The sequence below is a fragment of the Arachis ipaensis genome, chromosome B10 (assembly GCF_059453495.1).
Source record: "Arachis ipaensis isolate K30076 ecotype BB chromosome B10, ASM5945349v1, whole genome shotgun sequence".
Taxonomy (NCBI): domain Eukaryota; kingdom Viridiplantae; phylum Streptophyta; class Magnoliopsida; order Fabales; family Fabaceae; genus Arachis; species Arachis ipaensis.
In genome coordinates, this window is record NC_142435.1 from 132940099 (window position 1) to 132964459 (window position 24361).

The window sequence follows — 24361 nt, forward strand, 5'->3', positions numbered from 1 at the left end:
ACATGAATATAAAATTTCGTTGTTAATTCTACCCTTCCGTGACCTGAGTAAATTTTCCGGCGGTAGTGGAGACCAGATGGCACGGTATTGTATGATGTGGCCAATTTGAGGTGACACTGTGGAAAATAGAAATATTTATTGTGAAATTTGTTGAATTTTTTTTTAAAAAAGAAAAAAAATTTACAAGTCTCTTCATTATCTTCGTTTTCGTATTTCAGTATTGAATGAAAACATGCCTTAGCAGAGAGTAAGTATAGTGAATTTCTGAGCACTTTGTAGTTCGTTCATTGCAATTCGTCATTTGTGTTACATTCTGAAGACAAAAGCGGTAGGGCAAGAAGCGTGGAAGTCCAAACACAAGCTTGTGCGAAGGAGGAGAGTTCAGAATCAGATGCGATCAAAAGGTAATGCTTCTGTCCTTCACATGTATCTGTGTTATGATATGAAAATGCATCAATTTAGTTATTCTATAATTTGATAAAGGAATTTTTGATAAACAGATGGCAAATCATATAACCTTTGTGTATCATCACAAGGGAAGATTTGAGAGAAATATGAATGGGGTTCTAAAATATGTTAGAGGGGAGGTTGCTGTAATTCCTAGGGTGAATATGAAAACTCTGAATACATTTTTTATGGTGGGATTATTTAAGGATTTGGGGTATGTCTTGTTCAAAGATTTTTACTGGGCTGAGAATGAGGTATCGAATGGTTTGCATTTAATTAGGCTTGACAGTGATGTAGTCCGAATGTATGAATTTGGTATTCAGAATGGAAGAATATGCCATGTTTATAGGGATCATATTATTGATTTACCTGAGGAAGTTGAAGTGGTAGACGTTGTAGATGATGAGCCATGCCCAACTACAGATACCGTTGAACAATCTACACCACAAGAAACCCCAAGAAGAAGAAGTAAGAAGGCAGTCCACAAAAAGCCTACCCCGAAAAAGTTGTATGTTAAGAAGGCCAATAAGGAAAACGAAATCAACCAAAGTTGCAATGAAACTCAAAACCCAGCATCTCCCAATCCTTCTCCTACAACCCAACCAACGTCACATTCCGAAATCCCAAACGTCAACCGAAACACGACCCAGCAGCAATCTTTATTCTAGCTTGGTTCCTTACCAGCCTGCCGTTGATTAATAGTGTATCGATCCTGTTATTTCGCCGTCTCGCTGATGCCAGGTTGTGGAAGTATCTTGTATTTTTGTCCATCTCTTTTGCGTGCCGAGACCGGGACATCTGTTTCCAATGGACTTCTTTCCTGACATACCACCTCTCACAGCAGGTAACCAGCGCCTTTCTTCTAGCCTCCATCGTTCCATCATACACCCCATTGCTTACCAAGTCATCAATCTTCTTAATTTCTTCCTCAAACCTCATAATCTTTTTATCCATATCCCCAAAGTTAGTCTTATGCCAATTCCCTAGCGGAATCGTCAGCGCCTTCAATTTATCTGTTAACGGCATCTCCCCCAATCCTCGCCACTCCTCCTTCACAAAGCTAAGGAAGCCCTCATGTGTAAACCATGAATCTAGGCTTCGGAACGGCCTTGGCCCTACCCTCTGCCTCGCATGCTCCAATATCACTGGACAATGATCTGATAAACCCCTTGGTCCACCGCATATCCTAGTCCCAGGGAACTCTTCCAACCACTCCACGCTAACCAGAGCTCTATCTATTCGACTGCACGAGCGTCCCCTAAACCATGTGAACTTGCGATTTGTTAGCGGTAAATCTACTAGATGCATATCCTGTACCCAACTCCTGAACTCTTCTGCCGACCTAGGTAGAACATCGGTACCTTGCCTTTCTTCCACATGCATTATTTCATTAAAATCTCCCATGTAACAGTTAGAAACCTGACATAACCCAGCCATATAACTCAGCTCTTCCCACACTTGAAGCTTCGCATCCCTATTATGTGCACCATAGACCAAGAAAATAGCACAATTGTAATTATTTTTTATCAGGATCCCTTCTACACACAACCATCTCTCCCCTTTATAACAGTTATTCTTTTTGAACACCGATTCATCCCATATCAACAGTAGTCCACCCGTTGCCCCGTCCGATCCTACAAAGTTCCAACCTGCATCATCTTGCCCCCAAAGCCTTACAACATCAAATCTAGTCACAACCTGTTTTTTAGTCTTAATCAAGCCCAACATATCTAATCTATGTTTCTTCTTTAACTCCTTCACCATTCTTATTTTTCCATCACCTCGTAAACCCCTAACATTCCAAGAGCTAAATATCATTTAAAATTTTCTTTACACACCTGTTTTTATGTTTAGGCCTGCACCGTCTCAGCTTTTCCTTCTGCTTCGCCAATTTCCTTTTGCGTTCAATTTCTTTGTTCTGCGATTGGAGTATTGCCATAATGTCATCTTCCTCATCGACCAGTAGAACGCCCGACTCCTTCGCCAACTCCCATGTCCTTCGGTTCTCTATCATCTATGCATTCAGTTTTAAGCTCTGTGTGCCACCACCCTTCACCGCATTCCCATCTTCCTCGTCCCCAGAATCATTTCCTCCAGAACGCCTTTCATCCTGCCTGGAATCCTTCCTCTGAACACGTTGAGCATGAATCATGCCTCCACTACGCAGGCTGACGTCCGGACAGGCATGCGGTGTCTCAGCCACGGTTGAGTCCTCTCCAATACCTTTGGGGCTATGACCAACCCTCATATCCTCTCCCGCCGCACCCACTCTATTGAAGTCGGCAGTCCAAACTTGTCCCATCCCCGTCGGCCTCGTCGCGCCGTCTCCCGCCTCAGAGGAACCCCCTCCAAGCCTCCCCTCCCCACCAAGAAGCGCTAAGGCAGAGACGTTCTCAGCCTCCCCAACCTGGCCGCTTTCGCAATTTCGGGTGTGGGGTTCGCCGTCCTGGCGCCGTCGGCTTCCTTCACCTGCATACCGGTGAGATTCCACCGGATCAGGCCCATCAGGCGCATCGTCCTCCTCACCGAGAAGAGCAGCAGCGCTGGTTTGATGGCTGCGCTCACCCTCAATTCTGCTGGTCCGCGACCCGCTTCCAGCCTGACCCGGTTGCACCAAAGGCCCACTCTCCCCATCACACTCCACGTTAGATTCTGGGCCCAGCAGGAATCTGTTTCCTTCTTTCCTGTTGTGATTCTTGTAGGCCCAATATGGGTTTTGGCACACCTGTTTTTGTTTCCCCTTATTGCCTCCCCTATTTGGCCCATTATACTTATAAGATAATGTCATTTCTGAATCAGCCATATCACTTATAACCATCCCTTCCCCTAAGTTAGCCAGCCCTTGATTTTCGCCTTTGACTAAGTGATCTCTTCCGAAATTCAACTGATTTGCATAATTATTATCATTAACCCATTCATTCAAATTTGCTAATGGAATTACCACCCTACCCTTGTCTCCTTCCTCTTCCCGGTGAACCTGTACGATCATGTCCCCGTTGTGATCGACCTCATGCGCCGGTACTGCTTGAACCCTCTGTACCAAATCTACTTCGACGCTTGTGACTATGTCGTTATCCGGTTCCGCTGTATACTTCAGGTTCCATCCCTCACATCCAACTTCTTTTACAAACACATTAAAGCCCCCCGAGCCCACTGTTATATGGATCCACTCCTGAATTGCGTCAATTATACACGTATCAATCTGAATGCGACCTACCGTAAAAGAGTTGCACAGTTCTGTCTCTCTATCACAATGAACTACTTCCCCGCACTAGCCTCCTATCGTGGTGAAGGTTTCCGCAGACCATGCGTGAAGCGGAACCCCAAAACATTCAAGCCACACCCTACGCGTTTCAGTATGTTCCGACTCCTCCCATCGCCATACACTGTGGAATGATCGTAGGAGGCAGTTCATGTTTAAGGTATATGCTTCTTCAGCATGTATAGCGCTATCAAAAGTCAGCAAGGCTTTGTACGCTCCCATTTCCCTAACTTGGACCACATTAGGCAGATTCTTTGCCACAACTTCCTTCAGGGATTCCAAATTAAATGGTTTCGTCATGCCCCCAACAAGACTTCGCTGTAACCATTCTAGATTTTCCTTTGCCATTTCAACTTCGACCTTCTTCGTCCAACCATTGCCATGTGGGTCCTTTCCATCCTTCTCCGCTCTTGAAACATGCCCACCTGGCACAGCATCAACCGGCACTACCTCTTTATTCGTCTTCTGAGAGGTGTGTTGTTGTAAGTTAGCTCCTCCTGGTCTTATCGGTTTGTGTGCTGGTTCCGCCTTTCTTCTGTATCTAGCCTCCCCGACAAATATATTCTTTCCTCTCAGTCTCAGTGGATTCATCTCCGCTATAGCTTTCAACGCTCCTCCTTTCGTCGTATAGCGAATGAAAGCAAACATGTATATGTTTCCGTTCCTCTGTTTTTGGGATAAGTATATGTCGTTGATGCGTCCTGTCCAATTGAATATATGAAATAGCTCTCTCTTCGAAATATCAGTAGGGAGGTTGCTCACAAATATTGAGTAGGACTCGTATTCAAGCCGCCGATACTCTTCTCTGTTCCAAACCCTAGGGTCATTGCCATGTTTTCTAGATCTACCCCTCTCTGTGTTTCCCACCCACGCTCGCTAAAAAAAAAAATCTCTTGTTAATAATATTCATATAAGGAAAAGTTAGTATTAATTAACACCTCAAAAAGAGGATCATTGACTTCAATAGTCACATAAGAATAAAAGATAAAATTTTATATTACAAGTAATAATTACACCGAAAGGAAACGACTTCTTTTTCTAAATTATGGTAGGAAGTCAAAAGAGTTTTTTTTTTTTTATCAAATTTATTTTGTCGACCTAATTTCAAATATTTTATATATATTAAAGATAGATACCAACATATTAAATTCATTTTCAAATTGCACATAAAAACGATACGTGGCTTAAAAAAATGCTCTACACCAATTCTAAACTTTTGACATGTGGAAGAGGGAGAAGAAAGATTTTGATAGTTTGTCAAATGTTAAAATGAAAGGAATGTGTGAGAAGATATTGCAATGTCTAAATAATATTACAATAAATATTTTTTCTCCTCTTATTGATTGATGAAAAGAAGAGATTACTAATTGTATTATAGTGTGATAATCCTAATTAAGAAGATTTAGATCAACTCTTTTTTTTGTGCTTGAGGTTGAATTAAAAAAGATGAATGTGTTGGGTCTTATGTCAACAGTATTCTACTCATTTACTATAAATTTCACAAATCTATATTAATTGGAATATCTCATTCTATAGTTGTCTATAATTTTTAATTTCTCTCTTTATTCTCTTCTTCATTCTCATTTTTATGGTATTTTTTTTGTTATTCTATTTTATTTAAAAAAAAGTTGATAAAAAAATAATGGATGATAACCTCTCTTTTTCATTCTCATTTTTATATTGTTTTGTTTTTATTTTATTTTAGAAAAAAAATTAATGAGAAGAAAGAATGGATAATAAATGTCTTAAACTATTTTAAAGAAAGTAACTTGAGTATTACCTTAATAAACATAATGTTCAATAATAAACGTTTGCTAAAAGATTTCTCTTGTTAACCATATTTATATAAAGAAAAATTATTGTTGATTGACGTCTCAAAAAGAGGATCATTGAGTTCAATAGTCACATAAGAATAAAATAAACAATGAAATTTTATTGCAAGCAGTAATTGCACTAAAAAGAAGCGACTTCTTTCCTTAAATTATGGTAGAAAGTCAAAAGAATTTTTTTATGAAATTTATTTTGTCAACCTAACTTGAAATATCTATTTAATATACTAAAACTGTATTTTCCCCCGACTACTAAAGGTGACGTGTCGATCTCTCATACCTCCGTTTTCCCTCCAAAACGAATAAATTTTTTTCTATTCTAAATTATTTTATTGTAATTATATTATAATTAATACTAAATGAATAATATATAATTATACTAATTTAGCAACATATCTTCATTATAATTAATACTAAATGCAATATTAAACTACTTATCAATTATCAATTAAAAATACTTTTAATAATTTTAATGATAATAATAATAATATCAATAATAGTAATAATAATAATAAAAAATCTTTGTTACCCGATTCACGTATATCAAATAATTTTTCTAAATTATTTTATAAAAAATATCTTTAATATAATTATATTATAATTAATATTTAATGAATAATATATAATTATACTAATTTAGAAATATATCTTCATTATAATTGTATCAAATCAAAATTTAATGCATTATTAAAAAATTACCTTAATAATAGATAATTTACATATTTATTTTTGTTTTACTAAAGTCTATATATAGTGTTTTCCTATGATACATGAATCTAAATTTGAGAACATATATTTTATTAGTGGCAAGTTGTTAACACATTTATATTGATAATAATAATAACTTTATTAGAATAAATATCAAATTTTATTCCTAATATAAAAATATAAAATTTAATTCCTTCCATCTTCATTTTACCACTATAAAAGACCATGTATACTAGAAGAAAATATCATTCGTTTACCAATAAATCTTTCATTTGATAGCTTTTACAACAATTCTTTTTCTTCCTATATAAGGCGTCGTTGCAAGAAGGCAACTATCGTGGACACAAACTACCACACTCTCCAACTTTCGTGCTCATCATTCGGAGCTATATAAGATATGTTATCTATGAAGTATTTATAGACTATGGTGTTATCATGTATGCATAAATAAAAAAATGTTTCGTATTTAAATTTAAGTCATTTACCTGTTTGTAGTATATTGTAGTGTGAAATTACTTTCAATATGTGTTGTGTACGTAACGATATTATTATGTTCTAATTTAAACTTTTACTTTAGAACTGTATTATGATTTTATCTCATCATTTTTTTTTAGATATCAAGTTGACGTATTTTTATTTATTATTATTATTGAAACGGATGTGATATGAAATGTACCAAAAAAAAAAACTCTCACATTCAATTTATTTTATTGTAGTCTTCTATCTATTCTATTTATTTTTATTTTCTTCTTATTCATTTTATTTTCTTTTTAAATATTATATAATTTATTATAATTTATACCAATATATCTGCTTAATATACTAAAACTAAATTTTTTCCCAACTTATGATGGTGAGGTGTCATTTTCTCGTGAATCCATTTTCCCTCCAAAATGATTGCACTATTTCTCTCTTTCAAATTTATTTTTAAAAATTATCTTTAATTGATATAATTGTATTATAATTAATATTTAATCAATGATACATAATTATACTAATTTAAGATAATCTCTTTATTATAATTATACTAATCTCTTTTAAATTTATTTCAAAAAATTATCTTAATTATAATTATATAACAATATTATACTTAGTATTTAATGAATAATTCATAATTATACTAATTTAGAAAAATATCTCTACTATAATTATATAAAATCAATAATTAATGCATTATTAACCTAATTATCAATCAGAAATATTTTTAACTATTTTAATTATATTGATATAATTCTATTTTTTATTCATTATCCTAAAATTTTATTAGTGACAAGTTATTATCTTAATGGTGACCTATATAATAATAATAATAATAATAATAATAATAATAATAATAATAATAATAATAATAATAATAATAATAATAATAATAATAATAATAATAATAATAATATTTTAGAAAAATATAAATTGGTTATTAATAATGATAATTATATGATTAATTTTTAGTAATTATTAAATATATTTAATATAAATAACTAAGTTTAATTAGTTAACAAATAAAAAAAAATATTATTGCACGATTATAGAAGTAACAATAAATATATATATATATATATATATATATATATATATATATATATATATAACCAATTTAATATTAATAACGATAATTATCGTTATTATTCAATAATAATAATAATAATAATAATAATAATCTTTTCTTTAATTAAAACACTCATCTAATTGAATTAATATAAATATTTAATGAAAATAAAGGATAAATTTTTTAGTTTGAAGGATAATACAATCAAATATTCTTGAAGATTTTAAAGTTGTGAGTATATATTCTTTCTATATTAATATACGCATGCATATTACCTCCTTTTTTCCATAAATGAAAAATAACATTTACCCGTTAAATTTGTTAGTTACTCAATCGATTCATCTTATTTATTGTGATTGAGATTGATATATAAACAAAGATTTTTTTCTTCCATTAATTTTAGTAAAGAAATCCATGACGTAAAATAAAATAAAATAAAGTCAGTATCTACTTTTTTTCTCAATATTTTTTATATTTACGATAAATATTAAATATAGAAAAGAAAAAAAAATATTAATTATTATCACTTTTATTTATTTACATTCATAATTAAATTTAATATAATTATAGTAAGTCTCTATGATTATAACAATTTATATCTGTTACATATATAGCAATTATATTATATATAATTATATATCTCCTCTTTTATATATACGTAGCAAGTATTTCTATTTATATAATCTACTTAATATATTAAAATTAGGTTTTTTCTCAACTAATGAGAGTGAGATATGAATTTTTCATGAATTCATTTTTCCTCCAAAATGAATGCATTTAATGAATAATGCATAATTATACTAATTTAGGAAAATATCCTTATTATAATTATATAAAATCTATATTTAATACATTATTAAACTACTTATCAATTATCAATCGAAAATAATAATAATAATAATAATAATAATAATAATAATAATAATAATATACTTCTACTTAATATACTAAAATTGTATTTTTTCCTAATTAATTGAAGTGATGTGTCAATTTTTCATAAATTCATTTTTCTTCTAAAATGAAAGCACTATTCTCTCTTCTAAATTTATTTTAGAAAAATATCTTTATTATATTTATATTACAATTAACATTTAATGAATAATGTATGATTATATAAAATTAATATTTAATGCATTATCAACTAGTGAAAGCGATGTGTCAATTTTTAATGAATTTATTTTCTCTCCAAAATAAAAGTATTATTCTCTCTTCTAAATTTATTTTAGAAAAATAAAAATTCCATGCTGAATATAGGTGGCAAGTTAAAAAAAATAAGCAAGTTAATGGAATCAAATCATATTTCTATAACATATATAAGAATGTATATTTTTATTATATAAAAATTAAATTTTTGTACTTCATGATGGGCGTGGGATACTTCTTAGTGTGTTTCTTAATTTATTTTTTATAACTCATTGAATACAATTTATTACAGTAAATTAATTATATCAACTAATTGATTTGATTAGGTATTTAAATATCACACGATTTATTATAATTTATATCAATCAAATAATTGTAATTTATTATATCAATTATTTTAATTCATTAATTTTTAAGGTACATAATAACATAAATGATTTGTTACTTATACTGATTAAATACAATAAATACATATTAATTTAGTTAAAAAAATCATTGTCTCCTATGTTTTCTATTTATTTTTTTTAATTCATTAAATCCAATCAATTATAATAAATTAATTATATCAACTAATTAATTCAATCAATTATTTTCTAATTTATTTTTTTGAATTCAATAAATCAAATAAAATTAATTATACTAATTATTTGTATCGACTAATTGATTTGGTTAATTCTTAAAAATATTTTTATTTAATTTATTTTATTTATTTAAATATAGCTAATTAGTTATTTAATTTTATTAGGATAAATATCAAATTCTATTTCTAATATAAAAATACAAAATTTTGTTCCTTCTGTTTTTATTTTACCACTATAAAAATACTAGAAGAAAATATTATTCATTTACCAATTACTCTTTCATTGGGTAGCTTTTACAACAATTCTTTTTCTTCCTATGAGGCGTCGTCACAAGGCAACTATCATGGACACAAATCAGCACACACTCTTCAACTCATGTGCTCATCATTCAGAGCAATATATGATATGTTATCCATTAAGCATTTATAGACCATGGTGTTATCATGTATACGTAAATAAAAAAAAAATCCGTAAAAAATCCGTAATTAAGCTTAAGTTATTTACCTATTTGTGTAGTATATTGTAGTGTGAAATTACTTTTAATTTGTGTTGTGCAATGATATTATGATTTAATTTAAGCTTTTATTTTAGAATTGTGTTATGATTTTATCTCATCATTTTCTCTTAGATATTAAGTTGATGTATTTTTATTTATTATTATTGAAGCGGATGTGATATAAAATTTGTAAAAAGAAAAAAAAAACTCACATTCAATTTATTTTATTGTAGTCTTCTATTCTTCTATTTCTTTTTTATTTTTTGTATTCATTTTATTTTTTTAATATCATATAATTTATTATAATTTATACCAATTAATTAATTATAATTCATTATATCAGTTAGTTTAATTAATTAATTTATAATATAAATGATAAAATAGATCATTTGTTACTTATACGTTTATTTTTCTAAAATCTAAATCTGAATAATTATATTTTCAGTTTTTGTTATGAACAAAATATTATTAATAATGAATAATAATTAACCACTCATACTTTTGATCAAAGTATTTGGATAATTTTTATATTTATTAATATTAATTATTGATTATTTTTTCATAAATAAATTATATTATAATTTTATGTTAAAGTCATTCTTCTATTTGCTTTTACTAATTTATTATCTAACTATTATATAAAATTAAAACCGTATTAATGAATTTAATATTAAAATTAATTTGGCTTTTTATTATTTAGAGTGTTTTTCAATCAATAATTTTATACTCTTTATTTTTTTTTTCAGTTTCATTTTGAATTTTAATTTAGTACACAAAGGTAGTGAAATTTCATTGATACTGAAATAAAGTTTCAAAAGGGTCCATAGGGTAGAATAAGTAAAATAATGTGATACCCACATTGCAACATCTAAATAAACAACTTAGAATCTAAAATGTTTATCTTTCTCTTTCTCGTCGTCTATTATATTATCTATTCTATCTATTCTATTATATAAAAATCGAATTTTTACCTTTAATGATAGAATCAACATAGGATGCTTCTACTTTATTTTGTTTAACTCATTAAAGACAATTCATTATGATGAATTAATTATATCAACTAATTGATTTGAATAGATATTTAAGTATCACACAATTTAAAATTAGGTATATTAATTATTTGATTTAATTTTTATGATATATAAATTTAAGAAATAAATTAAAATAAGATAATTTATTACTTATTTAAATTGAATACAACAAATATAAATTAATTTAGTTAAAAATTTACTATTTTCTAATCTTCTATACATAAAAATGACAAAACAAAATTATAAAAATAATATTTTTATCACTTTTGCTATTTTAATTTTTTTTTGCTTTTTTATGTATAATTTTATTTTATATTAACTTTGTTTATTTAATAATAAAATATACTCATATTAATTCTATCATATAATAATATATTTTTCTCCTATATTAATCGAAGAATTTTAATAGTTATCAACTACATCTAATAGAATAACTAAGAAGTGAGAACTACGAGAAGTTAAACCTAGGTTCAAAATGTTGAAACAAAGAAAAGAAAACGATGGATATATGACTAGAGAAAAATGTATAATAATGACAAAATATACTAAAACTGGATTTTTTCTCCAACTAATAAAAGTGAGGTGTTAATTTCTCATGAATTCATTTTTTTCTCTAAAATTAAATCGTTATTTTCTTTTCTAAATTTATTTTAGAAAAATATATTTATTATAATTATATTACAATTAACATTTAACGAATAATGCATGATTATACTAATTTAGAGAAATATTTTTATTATAATTATATAAAATCAATATTTAATACATTATCAACTAATAAAAGTGAGGTACAATTCCTCATGAATTCATTTTTCCTCCAAAATGAAAGCACTATTCTCTCTTCTAAATTATTTTAGAAAAATATCTTTATTATAATTTTATTACAATATTACAATTAGCATTTAATGAATAATACATAATTATAATAATTTAGAAAAATAAAGTCCAGTAATTTATCTTCCGACTACACACGTGTGTAGAATAACTTTTAAGAAGGAGTCATGTATAGTAAATACGGTCGATGATTGTAAAACTGTATGCTAACATTGATATAATATTATTTTAAGTATATGTTTTGCAGGCATCAAAGAAAAGTGTTGAGTTGTTTTTTAGTAGATTTAAATTATTTATTATTTATTAGAGAATTTTGTGCATTAGAATTCTCTAATAATTTATTATTTATTTTGAGTTAATTTTGATATGTTCTTACTTGATAGTAAAACAACATATAAAAATTTGTTGGTGGGTCTAAGTATTATTAAGTTATTTATGATCACATTGAGTATATATGTTTGATTTATTGATGAAATTAGATTACTAAAACCAATTAATAACTATTTTAGGATTAATATATTTAACACTAGATTAATAAAAAACAAATAAATCATAACATTATATTTTTATTAATCAAATTATTATAATTTAAATTAATCTTAACAAAATAATTTAAAATTATAATTTTAATCTTATCACGTGCATGGCACGGGTTAATACAAGTTTAAATAACAACTTTAATCTTATCACGTGCATGGCATGGTACGGTTAATTGTTCTTCATTTTGAGCTGATTTTGATATTTTCTTACTTCACAGTAAACCAACATATAAAACTTTGTTGGTAGATTTAAGTATTATTAGATTATTTATGGTCATATTGAGTATATATGCCTGATTTATTGAAAAAAATAGATTAAATAACTATTTTATAGTTAATACAATTAACACTATATTAAGAAAAGAAAAACAACGCATACAAGTTATTCTTTTATTAATTAAATTATTATAATTAAAATAAAATTTAACATAACAACTTAAAATTATAATTTCAATCTTATCACGTGCGTAATACGGGTGATTAAACTTGTTTTATATATATTAAAGATAGATACCAACATATTAAATTCATTTTCAAATTACACATAAAAATGATACATGGTTTAAAAAAAACGTTGTCCACCAATTCTAAACTTTTGACACGTGGAAGAGGGAGAAGGAAGATTTTGATAGTTTGTCAAACGTTAAAATAAAAGAGATGTGTGTGAAGATGTAGCAATGCCTAAATAATATTACAATAAATGTTTTCTCTCCTCTAATTGATTGATGAGAAGAAGAGATAATTGTATTATAGTGTGATAATCCTAATTAGAAGATCTAGATTAACCCTTTTTTTTGTGCTTGAGGTTGAATTAAAAAAGATGAATGTGTTGGGTTTTATGTCAACGGTGTTCTACTCATTTATCATAAATTTCACAAATCTATATTAATTGCAATATCTCATTCTATAGTTGTCTATCATTTTTAATTTCTCTCCCTACTCTCTTCTTCATTCTGGTCTTTATGGTGTGTTTTTTTGTTTTTTTTTTTATTTTATTTAAAAAAAGAGTAAAGTATTGTTTTTGTCTCCAATGTTTGGGGTAAGTCTCGAAGTTATCTCTAACGTTTCAATCATCCTATTTAAGTCCCTAATATTTTAAAATTAACTCAGTGTTGTCCTGTCGTTAGGGATCCGTTAACAGAATTGACGGCGGGACAAAATTGAGACGATTTTGAAACGTTAAGAACTTAAATAGAACGAAAACGTTGGGGACAAAAACGATACATAGAAATAAATTTTAATTTTATCCTTCAATAATAGCAATTTTTTACTGTATATAATATTCAATTATTTTTTAATCACATCTAAGTAAATTATACTTAATCATACTACTTTCATTTTAAATATTTTTTTATATTTTTATATTAACTTATAAATTTAAGTATAAAATTATAAAAAAATTATTTAGAATGAAAGTAATGCGATTAAGTGTAATTTACTTAAATGTGATTAAAAAAATTAAATACTATATACAATAAAAAATTGATATTATTAAAGGATAAAACTAAAATTTATTTCTATGTATCGTTTTTGTCCCCAACGTTTTCGTCCTATTTAAGTCCCTAACGTTTCAAAATCGTCTCAATTTTGTCTCACCATCAATTCTGTAAACGGATCCCTAACAGTAGGACAACATTGAGTCAATTTTAAAATGCTAGAGACTTAAATAGGATGATTGAAACGTTAAGAACAACTTTAGAACTTACCCCAAACGTTGGGGACAAAAAGCGATACTTTACTCTATTTAAAAAATAATAATAAAAAAAAGAATGGATGATAACTTCTCTTTTTCATTCTCATTTTTATGAAGTTTTTATTTTATTTTAAAAGAAATTAATGAGAAGAAAGAATGAATAATAAAATGCTCCGAAACTATCTTAAAGAGAACAAATTGAGTATTACCTTAATAAATATAATGTTCAATAATAAACATTTACTAAAAAAATTATTTTGTTAACAATATTTATATGACGAAAAGTTATTGTTGATTGACGCCTCAAAAAGAGGATCATTGACTTCAATAGTCATTTAAGAATAAAGGATGAAATTTTATTGCAAGTAGTAATTGCGTCAAAAGGAAACTGACTTCTTTCCCTAAATTATGATAGAGAGTCAAAAGAAATTTTTAATCAAATTTATTTTGTGAACCTAATTTCAAATATTTTATATATATTAAAGATACATATCAACATATTAAAATTATTTTCAAATTGCACATAAAAATAATACGTGACTTAAAAAAATGATGTACACCAATTTTAAACTTTTGACACGTGAAAAAGGGAGAAGAAAGATTTTAATAATTTATCAAAAGTTAAGATAAAAGGGATGTGTGTGAAAATATATCAATACCTAAATAATATTACAATAAATATTTTTTCTCCTCTGATTGATTCATGAGAAGAAGAGATTACTAATTACATTATAGTGTGATAATCCTAATTAACAAGATCTAGATCAACTCTTTTTTTTTTGTGCTTGAGTTCGAATTAAAAAAGATGAATGTGTTGGGTCTTATGTCAACATTGTTCTACGCATTTACTATAAATTTCACAAATTTATGTTAATTGCAATATTTCATTTTATTGTTATCTATAATTTTTAATTCCTCTCTCTATTCTCTTCTTTATTTTCGTTTTTACGGTATTTTTTTGTTTTTTTATTTCATTTAAAAAAAGTTAATAAAAATTATAGAGGATAACCTCTCTTTTTTATTTTCATTTTTATGATATTTTTTGTTTTTATTTTTATTTTAAAAAAAATTAATAAGAAGAATGAATGGATCATAAAATACTCTCAAACTATCTCAAAGAAAGTAATTGTGTATTATATTAATAAACATAATGTTCAATAATAAACATTTGCTAAAAAATTTCTCTTGTTAATAATATTCATATGACGAAAAATTATTATTGATTGACGCCTCAAAAAGAGGATCATTGACTTCAATAGTTACATAAGAATAAACGATGAAATTTTATTCCAAGTAATAATTGTATCGAAAGGAAGCGACTTCTTTTCCTAAATTATGGTAGAGTCAAAAGAGTTTTTTTATCAAATTTATTTTGTCAACCTAATTTCAAATATTTTATATATATTAAAGATAGATATCAACATATATTAAATTCATGTTCAAATTGCACATAAAAATGATATGTGGCTTAAAAAAATGATGTACACAAATTCTAAACTTTTGATACGTGAAAGAGGGAGAAGGAAGATTTTGATAATTTGTCAAAGGGATAAGTACTTTTTTCGTCCCCAAGGTTTGGGGTCAAAATCGATTTCGTCCCTAGCCTTTTTTTTTTGTTAAAATCATCCTCAACGTTTAAAAACGTTTTAAAATCGTCTTTTTCTATTTTTTTGGACCAAATTACCCTCATCATCATCATTCTCCTCCTCTTCACCACCACCACCACCACTCCCTCACCCTTCCGGTAACCCCCACCCCCCACCCCCTCACCCCTCACCCTCCACTCCTCACCGCCTTCCCTCACCGCCTCACCTCACCCCCCACCCCTCACTGCCTCCCCCTCACCCCCTCACCTCATCCCCCACCCTCACCGTAACCCCCCCTCACCTCACCCCCCACCCCTCACCCTCCACTCCTCACCCCCACCCCTCACTGCCTCCCCCTCACCCCCTCACCTCATCCCCCACCCTCACCGTAACCCCCCCTCACCTCACCCCTCACCCCTCACCCTCCACTCCTCACCGCCTCCCCTCACCGCCTCACCTCACCCCCACCCCTCACTGCCTCCCCCTCACCCCCTCACCTCATCCCCCACCCTCACCGTAACCCCCCCTCACCTCACCCCTCACCCCTCACCCTCCACTCCTCACCGCCTCCCCTCACCGCCTCACCTCACCCCCCACCCCTCACTGCCTCCCCCTCACCCCCTCACCTCATCCCCCACCCTCACCGTAACCCCCCCTCACCTCACCCCTCACCCCTCACCCTCCACTCCTCACCGCCTCCCCTCACCGCCTCACCTCACCCCCCACCCTTCACTGCCTCCCCCTCACCCCCTCACCTCATTCCCCACCCTCACCGTAACCCCCCCTCACCTCACCCCCCACGCCTCACTGCCTCCCCCTCACCCCCTCACCTCACCCCCACCCTCACCGTATCCCCTCACCCCCCTCACCGTAACTCCCCCCTCCCACCCCTCACCCCACTCGGTCATCATCATCATCATCATCATCAGATTTCATCAACAACAACAAATTTCATCAAAAATTTAGAAGTTTAAATTTCACCAACAACAAATTTCATCAACAACAACAAATTTTATCAAAAACCACAGAAGAAGAAGAAAAGAATAAGAAGCAACAACAGGCAGAAAGCAAAAACAGAAAAACAGGGGCGGCGGGGGCTGGACGCAGGGGCGACGGCGGGCTGGACGCGGGGCGGCGACGAGGGGCTGGACGCGGGGCGGCGTGGAGCTGGACGCAGGGGCGGCGGCGGGGGGCTGGACGCGGGGCGGCGACGTGGGGCTGGACGCGGGGCGGCGTGGAGCTGGACGCGGGGCGGCGGCGTGGGGCTGGACGTGGGGGCAGCGGCGGAGGGCTGGACACGAGGCGGCTGCGGGTTGGGGGTGATGGAGGGTGGGTGTAGGAGGAAAGGAAAATTGTGTGTGGGGGGGGGGGAGGAGAGAAACGAAGAGATCTGATGGGGGTGGGAGGGTGAGGGTGGAGTTTTTTTTTTAATTTTTATTAATAGTTAAGGGTAATTTGATCCAAAAAAATAGAAAAGGACGATTTTAAAACGTTTTTAAACGTTGAGGATGATTTTAACAAAAAAAAAAGGCTAGGGACGAAATCGATTTTGACCCCAGACCTTAGGGACGAAAAAAGTACTTATCCCTTTGTCAAAAGTTAAAATAAAAGGGATGTATGTGAAGATGTAGCAATACCTAAATAATATTATAATAAATATTTTTTCTCCTCTAATTGATTGATTGATGAGAAGAAGAGATTACTAATTGCATTATAGTGTGATAATCCTAATTAAGAAGATCTAGATCAACTCCTTTTTTTGTGCTTGAGATTGAATTAGAAAAAATGAATGCGTTGAATCTTATGTCAACAGTGTTCTACCAATTTACTATCAATTTTACAAATCTATATTAATTGCAATATCTCATTTTATAGTTGTCTATAATTTTTTTAGCAAAAATATAATTCCATCAAAATCTTAGTTTTTAAGTTATTTAAAGTTGTCCTGATTATTTTGTCAAAAGTGATTTGTAGTTTGAGCTTTGGAAATCTCTAATCCTCCTAAAAGTGAAGATTTTCACATTGAAAGTCTTGCATGAGAAGTTTTCGATTCATCATGTACTTTATTGGAGGTTCTAATCACTACTCAGATCTGTCCAAGATGCATACAAAAAGTAAAGAAATCAGTTTCTCACTATTTAATTAGCTGTAAAGTTGCTGCTGAAGTTTGGAAAAGAACCTCTATTGATGATATTCTTTTTCTGCAGAGCATATAAATTTTTGCCAATAGTAACGAATGGTGAGGGAGAGATTTGCACAACATCTTTTCAAGGATTACGAGCTCTAGCTTCTCACGATTGGATGCAGGAGCATTTTGAAGAGTCACAACCAAAAAGTGTTTTAGCATAATCAATGCTCTCCTACGTTTGTTGCTGAGTCTCCCATTAATCTCTGCATTTAGCTATAGCATTGTCTAAGAACAACAACTTTATCAAATATCTGCACGTTTTCTTATCTTTTAATTCCTTTCTCTTTTGCGAACCGTTCATTTTATTTTCTTTCTTATTTAAAATTTCTCCTTTTCTTTTTTATTATAGTCCTATTATGGACAACACTATTCTCTTATCAATGAATAATTCTTATCTTTAAAAAAAAAAGCTATTGTTCTTGTCCATTCCTAAATGGCTCTCAAATACTATGAACTCACTATTGCTCTCTTTTTCACTTGCTTTCCTCTCTTATTCTCGTAAGATCATCTTCCTCTAATTATTTTTAGAGGTATTCCTATAAACCCTAGCCATTCCAATAGTGAGTGTAGTGCAAATCATTGAGGATTCTATTCTTCCTTTTTTTTTTCTTTAAATTAATTATTATTTAAGTATGAATCGTTTGTAATTGTCTTAGTGATTAAAAGCCAATCAGAAAAAAGAAGAAGAGAGAAGATGGGAGAGAGGAGGGTGTTGAACAAGTGCTACCCATTGGACTTCGATCTGAAAAAATATCAAAGGCTCAGAGGTTGAAAAATCAGAAGATCAACGTCATCTTGATGCTTCCGATGAGTCTTAGGTAAGTATTACAACTTTGTTTTTTCTTACTTTCTTTATTTTCTAAATTTAGTTTTTATATTTTAAGGGAAATCACTAATACTTTATTCCTTATGATAACTCATTTTAGTGGAAGTTTTTAGTGACAATTAGTGCATGTTTGGGCGTCATTATTTTGTTAAAAAAAGATCTTTTTCAATGAAAAAAGATCTTTTTTTATTTTTTAACGTGTTTGGCAATTTTCTAGTAGTAAAAGTAAAAGCACTAGTAAAATAAAAAAAAAGATCTTTTTTGAGAAGCTGTAATTTACATCTTTTTTTAAAAGATCTTTTTTCCTTAAAAAAAAGATGTTTTTCATGTAATAAATAAACAAAAAAGTACTTTTATATTATTATACCCAAACTAATTGATTGATAAAAAGACCTTTTTACATGAGATATCCAAACATAAAATTACTTTTACTTCTCTATAAGATCTTTTAAAAAAAGATAACTCGAAAAAAGATCTTTTCTTAGAAGCTCACCCAAACAAGCCCTTAGTGCAACACGTACTTCTAAAACTTGCAATTATATAATTCTTTGATCTCTCTCTCTCATAAAAAATGGGGCCAAAGACCCAAAAAACAAAACCGCTTAAACAGGGATTAATATGAAACTTTCACTCCCCTTTTATCAGTTTCCAAAGGGAGACGTGTTGGGAAAAACTCAACAAAGGTTTAAACAAGAACTTGTCTAACAGCGAAAGTACCAAAAATAATTTTTTCACAACCTGTGCGATTAAATAGGCAATACTAAAGATACTCCAAGCAGCAAATATAATGGCCAAAATTAAATAACTAGACACTAGAATTTTAACATGGGAAAGGGACAAAAAATCCACGAGACCTAGTCCAGTAAAATCTTCCACTATCAGAATAATGGGTACACAAACAGTCTTTCTAGTGACACTAGGGCATCTCAACAATCAACAAAATACATCATCAAAACTGATGGAATCAACATAAACCGTCCACAAAGTGGGTATCTCAAATCAGGCAAAAGAGAAGACAATACAACTAGCAAGTTATATCCTAATGTTCATCTCTATACCAGGAATAACATACTAAAATTTCATAAGAAATAGAGCAATTTTACCGGTTCAATCGGATAAAAAATGCTTGCCCTTTTCTTTCAAATTTTTTTCCTTTTCGGCGCTGAAGCAAGCCCTCGTTTCTTTCTTTTTCAAATTTAAAAGAAAGCTTCTCTTTCTATCCCATGGCTTAAATGCCACTTTCTTTTATTCTTTTTTTTTTTTAAATTATGGGCCCCACTTAGTTGGGGACCCACCAATAAATCTCTCATTCACCAACTCAAGTGGGGATAGACTGCTCCACCAAGCCCGCCTTCTCTTTGTAGGAATCAAACTTCACTGTAGGTAAACTCTTAGTCATCATATCTAAACCATTATCATCAATATGGATCTTCTCAAGTGCATATGACTTCATCTCAAGCGTTTGACGTATCCAATGATACCTCACCTCTATGTGCTTCGATCGGGAATGAAACGTCGGATTCTTACTGAGATGGATAGCACTCTGAATATCACAAAATAACACAAACTTCTCTTGATTGATGCCTAACTCTTGTAGAAATTTTTTCATCCACAAGAGTTCCTTAAAAGCTTCAACAATAGCAATGTATTCAGCCTCTGTAGTAGACAAAGCAACACATTTATGAAGTCGAGATTGCCACGACACAGCTCCCCCTGCAAAAGTCATCATATAACCAGAAGTAGACTTCCTTGAATCAAGATCCCCAGCTATATCCACATATGTGTAACCATCCAACACAGGTTGGCCACTCCCAAACATAAACAAACTCTGGAAGTGCCATTAAGGTATCTGAGAATCCACTTCACTACTTGCCAGTGTTCCTTGCCAGGATTAGAGAGAAACCGACTAACAAGTCCAACGGCATGAGCAATATCTGGCCTGGTGCATACCATATCATACATCAAACTGCCAACTGCAGATGCATATGGAATCTTCTTTATTTCTGCTTTCTCTTTCTCACTTGTAGGACATTGCTGCGAATTCAGCTTGAAATGACTAGCAAGTGGAGTACTAACAGGTTTAGAATTACTCATACTAAACCTCTCTAAAACCTTCTCAATGTATTTCTGCTGCGACAACCACAGTTTTCCATTCTTCCTGTAACAAGTGATACTCATGCCAATAATTTTCTTTGCAGGACCCAAATCCATCATAGTAAAGGATCTGTTCAAGTATTTCTTAAGACTTTCAATCTTCTTAATGTCATGACCAATAATTAACATGTCATCATCATAAAGTAAGAGAATTATAAAATCACCATCAGAGAATTTCTTAACATATACACAATGATCAGAAGAAGTCTTACTATACCTATGACCTTCCATGAAGGAATCAAACTTTTTGTACCACTGCCTTGGCGCTTGCTTCAACCCATATAAGCTCTTCTTCAACTTGCATACAAGATGCTCCTTTCCTTTAACCGCGGTTGTTCCATGTAAATTTCTTTATCTATGTCACTGTGAAGGAATACAATCTTCACATCAAGATGCTCAACCTCTAAATTCAAGCTAGCCGCCAATCCAAGTAAAACTCGAATAGAGGACATCTTCACAACTGGAGAAAAAATCTCCTCAAGATCAATACCTTTCTTTTGCTCAAAGCCTTTCACAACCAATTGACCTTTGTACCTTGGTCGTGAGACATTTTTATCCACTTTCAATTTGAACACCCATTTATTATTGAATGCTCTCTTACCCTTCGGCAACTTCACAAATTCAAAAGTATGATTCTCATGCAAGGATTTCATTTCTTCTTGCATGGCCTTCAACTAATCTTCATTATGCTCATCAGACATAGCTTCCTGGTAGCTTTCTGGCTCCCCAGTCTCAGTGTTCATCATATACTCATGAAGAGAGTATTTCTGAGAAGGATGACGCTCTCTAGTAGATCTTCTCAATTCAGGATCAACTGGTGGTTCATGTGGGACTTCAACATCTGGCACTTCAGGTTGAGGTGTAGGTTCATCATGCAAATCATCACCAACATTATCAACTTGTGCATCTCCCCTATCAACAGGAGGTCTAGCGGAAGGACCAGGTTCATCATCAGTAGAACGTCTAACAGTTATTGTTGGCTTATCTGTCTTCTCAAGATCTTCAATAGTTTGATCTTCAAGAAAAATTATATCTTGGCTTCTAATTATCTTGCTCACCGGATCTCATAATCTGTAACCAAAGTCTTCGTGACTGTAACCCATGAAGATACACTGCTTTGGCTTTCCATCAAGTTTAGACCTTTCATCTATTGGAATGTGAACAAAAGTCTTGCATCCAAACACTCGCAAGTGACTATAGGAGGAATCCTTACCTCTTCAAACTTTCTCTGGAACATCACCATTAAGTGGAACTGAAGGAGAAAGGTTGATCAAATCTACTGCAGTTCTCATTGCTTCACCCCAAAAGGATTGAGGCAACTTTGCATGAGAGAGCATACATCTGACTCTATCATTGATAGTGCGATTCATTCTCTCTGAAACTTCATTATGTTGGGGAGTATTAGGAACTGTCTTCTCAAACTTGATCGTCCTTTACAATACTCTTCAAATGGACCCATGTATTCACCACCATTATCTGCTCGAATACATTTCAATTTCCTTCCTGTTTCTCTTTCAACACTTTCATGAAAGTGTTTGAAGATTCCGAGCACTTGGTCTTTAGATTTAAAAACAACCACACTTTTCGAGAATAATAATCAATAAAAGTAACAAAATATGATGCACCACCTAGTGTCTTAGCATCCATAGCGCAAACATCAGTGTGAACTAAATCTTGTACTTTTCTCTTGGCTTGCTTTGACTCTCTGACTTATCAGAACTGTGAGGTTTTCTACTTTGACTTCTCTCCCGTGACTCTGAAACATGTGCTTCTGATTGAGAGGAGGCATTAGTCAAACCTCGCTCTTTTCTTCTGGCTTCTTCATTCAACATGCTCTCTTTAACCATTGCTAACGTCAACTTTCCATTTGGAGCTGAGTTAGTCAGTGTCACAACCAGAACTTCCCAACTATCAGGCAAAGAGCTCAACAACAACAAAGCTTGCAATTCATCATTCAAAATGATTTCATTATTTGTCAGTTTGTTCACCATCTTCTGAAAAATGCTCAAGTGCTCCGGCATTGATTTACCTTCAGTGTACTTCATATTGACAAGCTTCCTAATCAAGAATGCTTTGTTTTGCACATTCTTCCTCTCATATAACTCCTTCAATTTGTTCCACATCTTCTCGGCATTCATTCTGGTGTTAACATGTGGATACATGCTAAGATCAAGCCATTGCCTAATCAAAGCAACTGCCTTCCGATTCAGCTTCTTCCATTCAGCATCGGATTTCGTATCTTTAGATTTATCCCCCTCCACAAGATCATACAAGTCCTTACTATACAACATATCTTCCATGAGGGTCTTTCAAATTGAATAATTTTGGGAATTCAATTTGACCATATTTGATCCATGAGTATTTTTCTCCATTTAATCAGCACAAAGATAAACAATCAAAGCTCTAGATACCACTTTGTTGGGAAAAACTCAACAAAGGTTCAAACAAGAACCTGTCTAACAGCGAAAGCATCAAAAATAATTTTTCTACAACCTGTGCGATTAAATAGACAATGCTAAAGATACTCCAAGAAGCAAATATAATGGCAGAAATTAAATAACCAAACACCATAATTTTAACATTGGAAAACCCCCAAAAGAGGGACAAAAAACCCATGGGATCTAGTCCAATAAAATCTTCCACCATCAGAATAATGGGTATACAAACAGTCTTCCTAGTGACACTAGGGCATCTCAACAATCAACAAAATACATCATCAAAATTGATGGAATCAACATAAACTCTCCACAAAGTGGGTATCTCAAATCAGGCAAAAGAGAAGGCAATATAACTAGGAAGTTATATCCTAATGTTCATCTCTATACCAGAAATAACATACTAAAATTTCATAAGAAATGGAGCAAATTTACCGGTTTAATCGGATAAAAAATGCTTGCCCTTTTCCCCCAAATTCTTCTCCTCTTCGGCGCTGAAGCAAGCCCTCCTTTCTTTCTTTTTCAAATTTAAAAGAAAGCTTCTCTTTCTATCCCGTGGCTTAAACGCCACTTTTATTCTTTTTTTTTTAAACTGTAGGCCCCACTTAGTTGGGGACCCACCAACAGGACAAAAGTAAGGAGGAGCTTCGTCTAAACATTGCAGTCCTACCAAGGCTGAATGGGCGAATTTAGCAAGGGCGTCAATGGCGAAGTTTGATTCCTTGAAGACATGGTGGACTTCAAAGGTTTCTAGACCAGTGAGAAGGATTTTTATGGCTTGAATCAGGAAAGAAGATGAATGGCTCTGTGAGGAAGCACCATGGATATGCTAGATGGTGCAAGAGGAGTTAGTTTTAACCTTCAATCTCTGGATGCCGAACTTAGTAGCCAATTTCAAACCCACGTAGAGTCCCCACATTTCTGCTATAGCGATTGTAGTGGTTCCAATATTCATTAGGAACCCTGCCATAAATCTTCTATTTGCATGCGGATGAGGCCTCCACAAGTACCAGACGAGTTCGAAGAATTGAGTAACCCATCGGTGTTGAGTTTGAGCCAACCT

General features: G+C 32.1%; 1 protein-coding gene across 1 annotated transcript; it reads right to left on the reverse strand.

The window, feature by feature from the left end:
- Nucleotides 1-1077: 1077 nt before the first annotated feature.
- Nucleotides 1078-2461, reverse strand: LOC107621162 (uncharacterized). Its single transcript, XM_088493656.1, has 2 exons — nucleotides 2286-2461; nucleotides 1078-2239 (listed from the first exon to the last, which is right to left on the reverse strand). Exons 1-2 carry the CDS (start codon nucleotides 2459-2461, stop codon nucleotides 1078-1080), a joined length of 1338 nt encoding a protein of 445 aa, XP_088349782.1.
- Nucleotides 2462-24361: the final 21900 nt, after the last annotated feature.